The 13,268-nt window shown below is 42.5% G+C and overlaps 1 protein-coding gene across 5 annotated transcripts in view; it reads left to right on the top strand.

Moving 5' to 3' along the window:
• NUTF2 (nuclear transport factor 2) overlaps window positions 1–13,268 on the top strand; it is a 177,201-nt gene that overhangs the window by 162,108 nt on the left and 1,825 nt on the right. Inside the window, exon 5 of one of the 5 annotated variants that reach the window (XM_073605029.1) lies at window positions 10,485–10,618. The exons of the other annotated variants lie outside the window; for them this stretch is intronic. Within the exon in view, the coding sequence (XP_073461130.1) occupies window positions 10,485–10,595 (111 nt within the window). The 3' untranslated portion in view covers window positions 10,596–10,618. The remainder of the gene's footprint in view (window positions 1–10,484; window positions 10,619–13,268) is intronic. 5 annotated transcript variants of the gene reach the window in all.

Below are 13,268 nucleotides of genomic sequence, written 5' to 3'. Positions count from 1 at the left end.
GGTGCTAGCAGGTATCTGGGCTGATTCCGCTAACACTGCATTTTGGGAACCCTAAACTGCTGGGGACGCTATTATAGATCTGATCAGATACTATACCACTAAGGGAGGTGTACGGTGCATGCGTGCGTGTTAGCGGTACTGGCGCTAACCTGACGCTGCCTTGGGCGACACATATCACCGCCGGGCGATCAGGGGGCTAAACCTTTATTCAGTAATAAACGGCGGGTGCCCTGACACTATACAAAATAAACGAACTAACCAGCGTCACCCGTAACAGTTATACGGTGATCAGTGGTGAAAGGGTTAACTGGGGGGCAATCAAGGGGTTAAGACATTTATTAGATAGTATATGGGGGTCCCTGTCGCTATAAAACGCTGACGGTGAACCAAATATTTACCTCCCTAACTAGCGTCACCAGCGACACTAATACAGCGATCAGAAAAATGATCGCTTAGCGACACTGGCGACGGGGTGATCAAGGGGTTAAAACTTTATTGGGGGGGTTAGTGGGGTACCTTAGACCTAAAGGGGGCTAACAATAACTGCCCTACCACATTACTGCATGGTGTCAGTTTGTGACAGTTAATCAGAAAAAAAAAAAACTGCTTGGTGTCAGTGTGACGGGGGGGGGGGGAGATCGGGGGTGTTTTGTGTGCCTGGCATGTTCTACTGTGTGTGTGTTGTGCACTCACATTACAGTCTTCTCTCCTCAGCGCCGGAATGGAAAATGCCGAGCCGAGGAGAGATGACATCATTTCCTTTGCTGCTGTTTACCATACAGCAGCATAGGAATGATTTAATTGGCCGGCGGCGATCGCGAGGGGAGGGGCCACGAATGGATGGCCTCCCCCTCACCTCCGATCGCCGCTGGACAAAAGCCGACCGCCTTGGGCACCGGGGGGGGGGGGGGGTCCGATAGTACGTGATTCTGCCTGCCCGTGCCATTCTGCCGATGTATATCGTCGTGAGGCGGTCGGCAAGTGGTTAATAATGTGGAACACCCTCCTTTAGTAGTATTTCCTTTAATTGGGCTCACCTGGCAATCTAATTATCACAGGTGTCCGAGATTGTTTTCAGTGATCAAAAGAGCCCTGAGACACAATGCCATCCATGAGTTAAACTGAAAAACAAAATATTTAATCTTTGACACTGAGATAGAATTTGCATAATAATTTGGAACAGGGTGCAGATGTCTTCTAAGACAGGCAGCCTCATCTTTATCTGAGGTTTGAGCCAGGCTGTCAGGAGCTTCCCCTCCCTGTGCTTCCATACACACTTCCCTCTTGTTCTGATTTCATCCGCTACCTCGGATAGACTGCCTGCCAACTGACCTGTTTGTGCTTCCGTAAGGAATGTTCAAAAAGGGCAGGGACATGGGCAGGCATCTACTTCTTCATTCCGAGCTCCTTCCATGCTCCAATATGCAGCCTGGTAGGTGGCAAACAGGAGATCCGTGAGCGAGCTGCAGGGAGCCATAGGTAGACAGCAGGGAACCGCAAACAGGATCCAGGAAGGTATGCCCAGACGGCAGATGGTCATAGACGGAAGGCTGAATGCCAAGGGAGTGCAGCCAAGCACTGAAGAGCTGCAAATGGTCAGCGGGAAAGCCAAGCTGCTTGCAGGCAACGGTCCATGCCTATCTCTGGGTCTCAGCATGGCAATCAGCAATGGGAGGTGAAACAGATGCGTGTTACCCCGGTGTGGACGGCATCACGTGCACGGAGCACCTCCCCCCAGGTCCAATGTCTTCTTTTGGGTCCTGACATGCACTGTTAACTGTGGGACCTTATATAAAAAGGTGTGTGCCTTACCAAATATCCAGTCAACTGAATTTACCACAGCTGGACTCCAATCAAGTTGTAGAAACATCTGAGGCTGGGTTCACACTGGTCCGACAAACGCTCCGACATTGGGAGCTAATGTCGCATGACGTGTGAAATTCAATGTTTCCCTATGGGAGCCGTCCTAACTGGTCCGACACGTCTTTCCGACTTTAGAAATGCTCCCTGTACTACTTTGGTCCGACTTTGATCCTACTCCATTGACTATCATTGAAGTAGGATCAAAGTCGGATCCTTGTCCTAACCATCTGGCTTTGGCATCCGACATTGTGTTATTTCCTGCCCCCTGCTGTAGCCCCTCCCATTGTGTGTTAGTTTTGATTGGTCAAAGGACAAGTGTACTATCTGAAAAGTCGGATCAAAGTAGTATCCTGTTCATGAAAGTCAGATGGATGTAGGACCAATGTAGGATCAATATAGGACCAATGTAGGACTGATGTCGCAGAGCAAAGTAGGATGAAAGTCGTAGTATAGTGTGAACCCAGCCTCAAGGATGATCAGTGGAAACCGTATGAACCTGAGCTCAATTTTGAGTGTCATGGCAAAGGCTGTGAATACTTATGTACATGTGATTTTTTTTTTTTTTTTTTTAATTTGCAAAGATTTCAAACAAACTTCTTCCACATTGTCATTATGGGGTATTGCTTGTGGAGTTTTGAGGAAAATAATGAATTTAATCCATTTTGGAAAAAGTGAAGCGTTGTGAATACTTTCTGAATTCATCTAGTTGCATAGTAGGTGAGGTTGAAAAAAACCACAAGTCCATCAAGTCCAACCTATGTGTGTGATTATATGTCAGTATTACATTGTATATCCCTGTATGTTGCGGTCGTTCAGGTGCTTATCTCCCCCCCCCCCCCCACGTTGAAACCACCGCCGGTGGAAGGGAATTCCACACCCTTGCCGCTCTAATGCCCCGTACACACGGTCGGATTTTCCGATGGAAAATGTCTGATCGGAGCGTGTTGTCGGAAATTCCGACCGTGTGTGGGCTCCATCGGACATTTTCCATCGGATTTTACGACACACAAAGTTGGAGAGCAGGAGATAAAATTTTCCAACAACAAAATCCGTTGTCGGAAATTCCGATCGTGTGTACACAAATCCGACGGACAAAGTGCCACGCATGCTCAGAATGAATAAAGAGATGAAAGCTATTGGCCACTGCCCCGTTTATAGTCCCGACGTACATGTTTTACGTCACCGCGTTTAAAACGATCGGATTTTCCGACAACTTTGTGTGACCGTGTGTATGCAAGAGAAGTTTGAGCCAACATCCGTCGGAAAAAATCCTAGGATTTTGTTGTCGGAATGTCCGAACAAAGTCCGACCGTGTGTACGGGGCATTACAGTAAAAAACCCTCTACGTAGTTTAAGGTTAAACCTCTTTTCTACTATTTTTAATGAGTGGCCATGTGTCTTATTAAACTCCCTTCTGAGAAAGTTTTATCCCTATTGTGGGGTCACCAGTATGGTATTTGTAAATTGAAATCATATCCCCTCTCAACTGTTTCTTCTCCAGAGAGATTAAGTTCAGTGCTCGCAACCTTTCCTCATAACTAATATCCTCCAGACCCTTTATTAGCTTTGTTACCTTTCTTTGTACTCACTCCATTTCTAGTACATCCTTTCTGAGGACTGGTGCCCAGAACTGGGCAGCATACTCCAGGTGAGGCCGTAACAAAGTCTTGTACAGTGGGAGAATTATCGCTTTATTCCTGGAGTTAATCCCCATTTTTATACAGTGTGTGTGTGTGTGTGTGTGTGTATATATATATATATATATATATATATATATATATATATATATATATATATGTGTATATATATATATATGTATGTGTATATATATATATATATATATATATATTTTTTGCATAAAGAAAGGAAATGGGACTTTACATGAGGCATGTCATTGTGTATACTGTAGAATAATCTATCTGTATTGATTCAACATCTCAATCCCATATGGTCATCCATGATTGTAGAAAAAATATAACACTATCAATCATATTCATAAAATATAACATTATCCTAAAAAATGTACTCAGCAAATGTGTATAACATTTAATTCAGGTAATCAATGGACATAATTTATGTAATCAGTACAGAATGAATAAAAATATATTTCATATAAAATATAAAACATGTAGGTATATTTACATAGTACATGTACAAATGGTAAACATTGATATTAAAATGCATAATTTTGGCGAGCATGTCTCGGCACTTATTTGAAAACTCGATGTGTTTCATGGTGTTTTAGTCAATCATCAAGATTAAAATGCATGAGTAAATGCTGAAAATCCAATAAATATCCATTAGTAAATGTAAAGGGCAATCTAATTTTAAGTTACTTAAGCATACATCTCACAGGCTGTACCCAGCTTCTATGATGTAATAGGGCGGCGGTTGCCTGGGATGTTCTGTCTCACCCGGGGTTGAGTCGGACAACCCCCCCCCCAAAGATAGTGGTAAAAAGAAAGGGGACCAAGGGGAGGCAGTAGCCAAGGGGCATGCCAGACCAGCCACAACATAAATCCCAAGGTGTACTATGTGTGCGCACTTCGTTTGTACCCAGTCTGTGGAAAATTCTTAAAGATGGGTAACAACCGAAACAAAGCAAAAATTAATCTGAAAAAACATAACTAAACTCATTGAGACTGATACCATCTGTGTGTTCCCACTGTGAAAATGTGTGTATGATTGATAAAAATTATCCTAATATTGTAATCGAGTGTGTGTATAGACACACCCTACATGTGAAAAATGTTAGTGTGCTCCATATGGGTGCGCTAGTGACCTGCTAAAGAAAGATGTGAATGAAGTAAAATGTGTGTGAAATACCTGGATGATGCAAATGTGGTTTAAAAAGTGTCCCTCCTCATGGTGGAGTAACATGAAGTGGACAGCTGGCCGCTCCCGGCTGAAGTACCCCCAGGTCCAGGGCGGGTCCCTGCCAACATCATGGCGGCACTGGAGGAGTGAGGGGACCAGCCCACTTGCAGTATGTACAACCACAGTGCATACCCACTCACCTCCGCCACGACGTAGGATGGAACAAACTCTCACAATCCCGGCACTACAGCCTCCACCGACGCCGCGTGCGGGGTGGGCCAGCATGACGCCGATGTGTAGAGCTCCAACCCCGCCCCATCACAGAACAGGAGGAGTGGGGGGAAGGAACTGGGCACATCGCAACCCCAGAGACAATTGTTACATCCATCCCCACTGCCTATAAGCTGGATTGGGCGATCAAATGAAAGAGGAAGTAACTCCAAAAGAGCTAAAAAGTCTCTATTGACAATGATAATAGTTGCAATATTTAACTAGCTGACACATGATGATGCCACATATTCCTAATTGTCCAATATAATGTACTTAAATATTTTTCCCATTAATTCCAATAGTCCCTTATCATCCCCTCCAAGAGCTTGCATACTATTGATGTTGGGCTAACTGGTCTGTTATTCCCAGGGATGTATTTTGGCCCTTTTTAAAATATTGATGCTACATTGGCTTTTCTCCAGTCAGCTGGTACCATTTTAGTCAGTAGACTGTCAGTAAAAATAAGTAACAATTACTTGACTGAGTTCCCTAAATACCCTCAGGTGTAAGCCATCTGGTCCTGGTGATTTATTAATGTTAAGTATTCCAGGTCTTTTTCTAATTCTGTCCTCTGTTAGCCATGAGGGTGCTTCCTGTGATGTGTCCTGAGGACAAACACTGCAGTTTTGGTTACTGAAGCCCCCTGATTCCCTCGTGAAGACTGAGGAGAAGAATAAATTCAATACCTTTGCCATCTCCCCATCCTTTGTAACCAGATGTCCTTCCTCGTTCTTTATGGGGCCAATATTGTCTGTCCTCCCTTTTTACTGTTTATATACTTATAGTATCTTTTTCACATTATACAAACAAAATCGGGCTAACTTAACTAATTTTTATTTATTTATTTTTAATTCATTATAGTGTATTTTTTCCCAAAAAATTGCGTTTGAAAGACCACTGTGCAAATACAGTGGGACATAAAATATTGCAACAATCGCTGTTTTATTTTCCAGGGTCTCTGCTAAAATAATATATTATGTTTGGAGGTTTTAAGTAATTTTCTAGCAAAAAATACTAATTTAAACTTGCCAACAAGTTCCAGAAAAGGCCAGGTCAGCGAGTGGTTAATAAACAGTTTAACCACTTGCCGACCAACTCACACCGATATACAGTGGCAAAGTGGTTCGTTCCCGTGAATCGCCATATGGGTACGTCTGTGCCCTTTTAAGGGCGTTAGGTGTGCGCCTGCTGCACGGCGGGGAACCCGATGTGCGTGGCCGGCGGGCGCGACCGCCGCCAGCCACACGTGATCGCGTGCACAAGAGCAGGAACAGTGATTTCCATTAAAAAAAAAGGTTTTACATATAGTTCTACTTTAAAGTACAAGTAAAGGCAAAACTTTTTTTTTTTGGATGGAGTGGAGATTGGATTGCAACACTTATCAGTTTTGTTTGCTGTCTGTGCCCCCGTTTGGGAAATTCACCCTCTCGATTTGTCCTGTTTACCGTCATCACTGAAAGTAAAGAAATTCCAGAATTTTGGGTTGTCACCTGAAAAATATTACAGGGGAAATCTTCAAACGGGGACATTAGTTCTGCTGACCTGGGTGTCCCCAATGGATTCCCTTTAACTTGCAGAGAATTTCTCATTTCCTGTCTCCCTATGGGACATGAAGTGAAGGGAAATCTCCCCAATGGGACACGGTTGTAAAAAAAAAAAAAATCCAACTTGCATTGGATTCGCACAAAAAAGGCGCAGGGACTTTTTTTTTCTTTCCCCCGCACTAGAATCGGATCGCATGGCTGTTCACACCCATGCAATCCGATTCCTGTCCAAATCCACAGTTTGCACTGCGATCTGTGAACCTATCTGGGGGTGTCATTAACTTTATATTGACACCCGCAGCGGTTTGCAGAGGGCATTGTGAACTGCCTGCAAGGGAGATATGATGCGGGAACCCTCACTGGAATCGCACTGGTCCCCGCATCACATGACTGTGAACCCAGGCTTAATCTATCGGGGGGAAAAAAAAGTTCTACTTTAAGCTACGTAGGTAATGGTCATTTTTTTTGTTAGAAGAGTTTGGGAGAAAAGGTGAAGAAAGCTCATGCTGCATGGTTGGAGCAGTGCATGTCGTATTCTGCTTTTGAGCTTTTAAAGTGGCTTTGTGCATGTGTGTGTATACTGTACTTTGCAAAAGTTTTTAGGCAGGTGTAAAAAAAAAAATGCTGTAAATTTAAGAATTTTCAGTAATGTTTTTTATTTTTTTATTTTTATCAATTAACAAAATATAAAATGAACAGATATCTCCTCAAAACTGCATCAATTATTCTAGGTACACTTGCACACAGATTTTGAAGCAACTCTGCAGGTTAGTTGTTACAAACATCTTGGAGAACTAACCACAGATCTTCTGTCTCAAATCCCTTGGTGCCTTCATGTAATTCCAGACAGACTTATGATATAAGGGTTCTGTGGGGGCCAAACCATCACTTCAAGGACTCCTCCTATACGCTGAAGATGGTTCTTAATGACGTTGTAAGTTTGGGCTTGTTGTCCTGCTGCAGAATAATTTTGGGGCCATTCGCACACCTCCCTGATGGTATGGCATTATAAGTATCTGCCTGTATTTCTCAGCATGGAGGGCACCATTGATCCTGACCAAATTTCCAACTTCATTTGCAGAAATGCAGCCCCAAACTTGAATGTCTGCAGGAATCCGTGAAGCATGGTGGAGTGTTCCGTTCATTATTGTACTGCTCTCCAGCCCTTCAGCGAACAAACCGCCTCCTGCTACAGCCAATTATTTGATATTTTGACTCATCAGTCCAGAGCACCTGCTACCATTTTCTGCACCCCAAATCCCATGTTTTCCATGATAGTTGTAACTTGACCTTGTTTCCATGTTGGTGGAATGGCTTTTTGGCTGCAACTTTTCCATGAAGACTCTTCTGGACAGTTGATGGGTGTACCTGGGTCCTACTGGTTTCCACCAGTTTTGTGTTGATGGCACTGCTGGACATCTTCCGATGTCGAAGGGAAGTAACCATGATGTGTTCTTCATCTGCTGCTAGAGCTGCACGATTCTGGATAGAATAAAGATCACTGTTCTCTCACGATTCTGAACTTTTTTACGATTTACAACTCCTGAACATTAGGTTATCAAACAAGATTGCAATGTAATAAGACATAATACTCTTTGCTTCAATCAAATTCAAAGATTTGTAACAAAAAATTATCTGTAAAGAAGTAAAAATACAATTAAGTTATCAGGGTTTTTTGTTTTTTAAATGTACTCGCCGATGCCAATTACCGATACCTACTGCAACTTTTTTTGTTTACACTTCAGCTGTCCGCAGTGGTACAAAGCGTTTGATTATTAATAGTTTATAAAATAGAAGTAAATAAAATAAATCGGCAGGAAAATAATTCAATGGAGAAGGAGAATATGGAGTTGATAAGGCTGATTAGAGTAAATTAAGGGTTTATAAGGGGTTAGACAGAGGAACAATTTAATACAAAATGTTTATTTTTTGCTTGACAAGGTTGCTTTAAACTGACTTAAAGTGGTTGTTAACCTGCACTGTAATAAACCAGTAAATGTGCCTGTGTTAGGTAAAAGAAATATGCTCATCTGTATGTATAACAGCGCAGCTCCCAACGCTCAGCTGCCTCTTCGGGTCTTCTCTCTCTCCGACTTACAGTTCCAGTGGGCAGGGCTGAGCGCTCCCGCTGATGTCACCTGGGGAGGAGAGAGTGAAAGCAGAATCAGCTGAGTGCTGGGATCCGCGCTGCTATACATACTCAGAGAGGGGGGCAGAGTAGACAGACACAAGAGCGGGCTGCGGATGACGGAGGTACACAAACAGACCACGATGTCAGGGGCTCAGCAGCCATGATTATCGTGGTCTGTTTGCAGAGGGGATGGTATAGCTAGGGAGGATCAGCCAGGTATTACAGGTGCTACTGAGTGCCAAATTACACAGCACAAGCACTGTGTTGTGTAAGATGCTTTAAAGCAGTGGTCATCAACCCTGTCCTCAGGGCCCACTAACAGGTCAGGTTTGCAAGATAACCGAAATACATCACAGGTGATATAATTTGCTGCTCAGTGATTGCAGTATTCTAGTCTGCATCTCCCCAAGGTAATACATAAAACCTGGCCTGTTGGTGGGCCCTGAGGACAGGGTTGATGACCACTGCTTTAAAGGAACAGAATCTGTGTTTGTTAACCCAAAAAAAAAAAACGCTTTTATTTGCAGACTGAATTTCATTCCTTCGATCTGTAAATGTACAGAAAGATGCAATGTTTCTTCTTTACCCTTTTAGGGCTGAACAATGTTGTTGATAAACATTGCTGGCTTTTTTTTTTTTTGGACAGCTGTGAGCTGGGAACTGCTCTGTACTTGTTACTTGAATCGTGGAAATGCTGGATAAGGATTGTGTGGGGGGGTTGAATCGAGATCACGATCTTTTAACGATTAATCGCGTGTGCACCTCTATTTGCTACATCTTTTCTTGACTGAACACTGCGTCTCCGGTCCTCAACGCTGCCCGATCAATAGTGTCTTCAATGCTGAAAAATATAGGAAGATACTTCTCCACCATGCCATACCATCAGGGATGCTTGTGATGGGCCCCAAGCTTATTCTGCAGCATGACAATGACCCCAAACGTGCACACACCCAATGCCATTAAGAACCATCTTCAGTGTAAGGAAAAACGGAGTCCTGGAAGTGATGGTTTGACCCACACAGAGCCCAGATGTTAATATCGAATTTGTCTGGGATTACATGAAAAGAAGTATTTGAGGCAACCTACATGCACTAAAGATCTGTGGTTAGTTCTCCAAGATGTTTGGAAGAACATACCTGCCGAGTTCCTTCAGAAACTGTGTGCACAAGCACTCACTGGTTTATTTACTAAAGGCAAATCCACTTTGCACTACAAGTGCACTGCAATGCACTTGGAAGTACAGTCACTGTAGATCTAGGGGATATGCAAGGAAAATAAACTGCATTTTTTGCTTGTACATGATTGGATGATAAAATCAGCAGAGCTTCCCCTCATTTCAGATCTTCCCTTCGGATTTACAGCGACTGCACTTCCAAGTGCACTTGTAGTGCAAAGTGGGATTTGCCTTTAGTAAATCAACCCCATTGTGTGTACCTGGAATTGATGCTGGTTTGAAGCCAAAGGATAAGTCACATCAAATAATGATTTGATTTAGATTTTTCATCTGTTCACTCACTTTTTGTGTGTATATATATATATGTATGTGTGTTTGTATATATATGTGTGTGTATATGTATATATGTATATATATATATATATATATATATATATATATATATATATATATATATATATATATATATATATATATATATATATATATTAATTTTTTTTTTTTTTTAAATAGTTTTCACCTTGTGTGGAGTTCAACTAGAGATTTCCCATAATAACTAATTTGCAATTTACCTTGGTTGCTTTTACCAATGCTTTACATTCTTTCATTACCATGGTGTCTTTACCTGTGTGTTCATGTTAGCAGGTCCTAATATTTTCTTTTTTTTCATCTGTCTTCTGCTCAGGCAGATGATGACCAAATCCTTGGATTTCAGCAAATCTTTTTATTAAAATGTTTGAATGGTGCTTGGATGTGTACCAATGAGGTCTTCAGGCTAGCCCTGCACAACATATAATTGATTCCTTTCTTGGAGGAGAGGTGTGTGTGTGTGCTTGCTTGCTTTCAATGCTTTGTGATGCATGCCAAAGTTTACATTTCATGTTTATCCTCAGCTAATTTCATATTTTAGCAATGGGTTCATTTGGGGTGTGTTCGAAATAAGTATGTTTTATTTTCTTTCAAGGGAAAGTGCAAGGATTGAAATATAGGGACTGATATTGCTGACTTAGTTTGAAAAAAAGGTGTAGGCTCCAAAACTGTCATCTTAAAGCAGTATTCAACCCAAAAGCAAATATATTGGAGCTTACCAAGTTTTAGATGTGATTGCTGTATTAGTTTCCTTTTTTATGCTTTCTTCTCTATAATCCAGCCTGCAAGTCTATTGTTTTTCACAGCACAAACTCTCCAGCAGAAGTATCTGTTTACATAGATGAGACAAACCACTTAACCCTGGCAGGGGTGATTTAAAATTATCAACTTTTATTTATTCATGCAAAGCCTTTATCCCGAAGGGAAAAAACTGAAAAAGCTTTTAACTGCTTAAAAAATGTTAGCTCGAGTTTGGCCTCAATTTGTTAGTGAATTTAAATCTGCTAGTGCTCCTTCACCTAGAATTGAAGGCACTCAAATGCAGAAGGTGTGTTACTGGCAGGATCACCAGGTGAAAACCGAGGGGGAAAAAAAGCCACAAAAAAAAGCTAATGCAGCCACCACTTATGACTGGTAAGCTGCAATATTAAATTTTTGGTTTAATACCGCTTTAACACTGGCTGGCCTTTAACCCCTTTGTGCCATCTGCCTCCCAGCCCTTTAGGAGTTATGAAAGCCAGGTTTGTATGGCTGAACTTGCATTGGATACGCATAAAAAAGCTGCAGGGACTCTTTTTTTTTTTTCTCACACCCATGCGATCTGATTCCTGTGCGAGTTCACAGTTAGCACTGCAAACCGATCTGGGGGTGTCATTAACATTATATTGAAACCTGGAGTGGTTCGCAGAGGGCAGTGTGAACTGCCTGCGGGACAGATCCAATGCGGGAACCTACACTGGAATTCCCTCATCGCTGTAGTGTGAACCCAGGCTTACCCTTGCCTTGAGATCACTTCTCCCATAGAGTCTAACTTTGCCACCTTTTCATCTTACCCTGTCTGTTCAAAAGAGAGCAAAGTGAGGAATATTAATAGCCCAATAGTGTGGAGAATGAAGCAAAGATTCAGCATTGCCAGTTAAATCATAGTTCTGCACCAAACTTTCCAACTCTTCTATTTTGCTTGGCAGACTTCTGGCATAAATGAACAAACACTTTAAACCATTGTTGCATTTTGTACTTGTGTTTTGCATTTTTTATTTTTTTTGCTTTTTTACAAGTTGTACTGTACTTGCCAATTGTTCGTAATATGTGAAACTCCTTATCACCTGCTATAGCCCCTCCCCCGATCTTCCATTGCACTGTCCATTAGTGTCTGACTTGTCTGATCCATTATATCCTTATCTCATGTACATAAGTACTCACAGCATCAATACTTTGTTGAAGCACCTTTTGGCACCAATTACAGCCTCAAATGTTTGAGTATGATGCTACAAGCTTGTCGCGCCTATTTTTTGGGCAATTTTTTTCCCATTCTTCTTTGCAGGACCTCTCAAGCTCCATTAGGTTGGATGGGGAGTGTCAGTGCACAGCCATTTTCATAACTCTCCAGAGATGATGTTCAATCGGGTTCAAGTCTGGGCTCTGGCTAGGCCACTCAAGGACATTCACAGGGTTGTCCCGTAGCCACTCCTTTGTTATGTTGGCTTGTGTGCTTAGGGTCGTTGTCGTGTTGGAAGATGAACCTTCGCCCCAGTCTGAGGTCCAGAGTGCTCTGGAGCAGGTTTTCATCAAGAAGGTCTCTGTAAATTGCTGCATTCATCTTTCCCTTGATCCTGACTAGTCTTCCAGTTCCTGCCGCTGAAAAACCTCTCCACAGCATGATGCTGCCACTACCATGCTTCACTGTAGGAATGGTATTGGCCAGGGGATGAGCGGTACCTGGTTTCTTCCAGACATGACGCTTGCCAATCAGGCCAAAGTGTTCAATTTTTTAGACCAGAGAATTTTGTTTCTCATGGTCTAAGAACCCTTCAGGTGCCTTTTGGCAAACTCCAGGCTGTCATGTTCCTTTTACGGAGTGGCTTCTGTATGGCCACTCTACCTTCAGGCCCGATGGGTGGAGTGCTGCAGAGATGGTTGTTATCCTCTCTATCTACAGAGGAACACTGAAGTTCTGTCAAGAGTGACCATCAGATTCTTGGTTACCTCCCTGACTTCTCCTGTGATCGCTCAATTTGGTCAGTCGGCCTGCTTTAGAAAGTTCTGGTGGTTCCAAATTTTTTCCATTTATGGATAATGGAGGCCAATGTGGTCATTGGGACCTTCAATGCTGCAGAAATTTTTCTGTACCTTCCCCAGACCTGTGCCTCCAATACAATCCTGTCTCGGGGGTCTACAGTTAACTCCTTGGACTTCATGGCTTGCTTTCTGCTCTGTCATGCAGTGTTAACTGTGGAACCTTATATAGACAGGTGTGTGCCATTCCAAATCATGTACAATCAACTGAATTTACCACAGGTGGACTCCAGTCAAGTTGTAGAAACAACTCAAGGATGATCAGTGGAAACAGTAGGCACTTGAACTCAATTTTGAGTGTCAT

The sequence above is a fragment of the Aquarana catesbeiana genome, linkage group LG11 (assembly GCF_042186555.1).
Source record: "Aquarana catesbeiana isolate 2022-GZ linkage group LG11, ASM4218655v1, whole genome shotgun sequence".
In the NCBI taxonomy this organism is placed as follows: Eukaryota; Metazoa; Chordata; class Amphibia; order Anura; family Ranidae; genus Aquarana; species Aquarana catesbeiana.
This window is presented reverse-complemented; position numbering and strand designations above follow the sequence as displayed.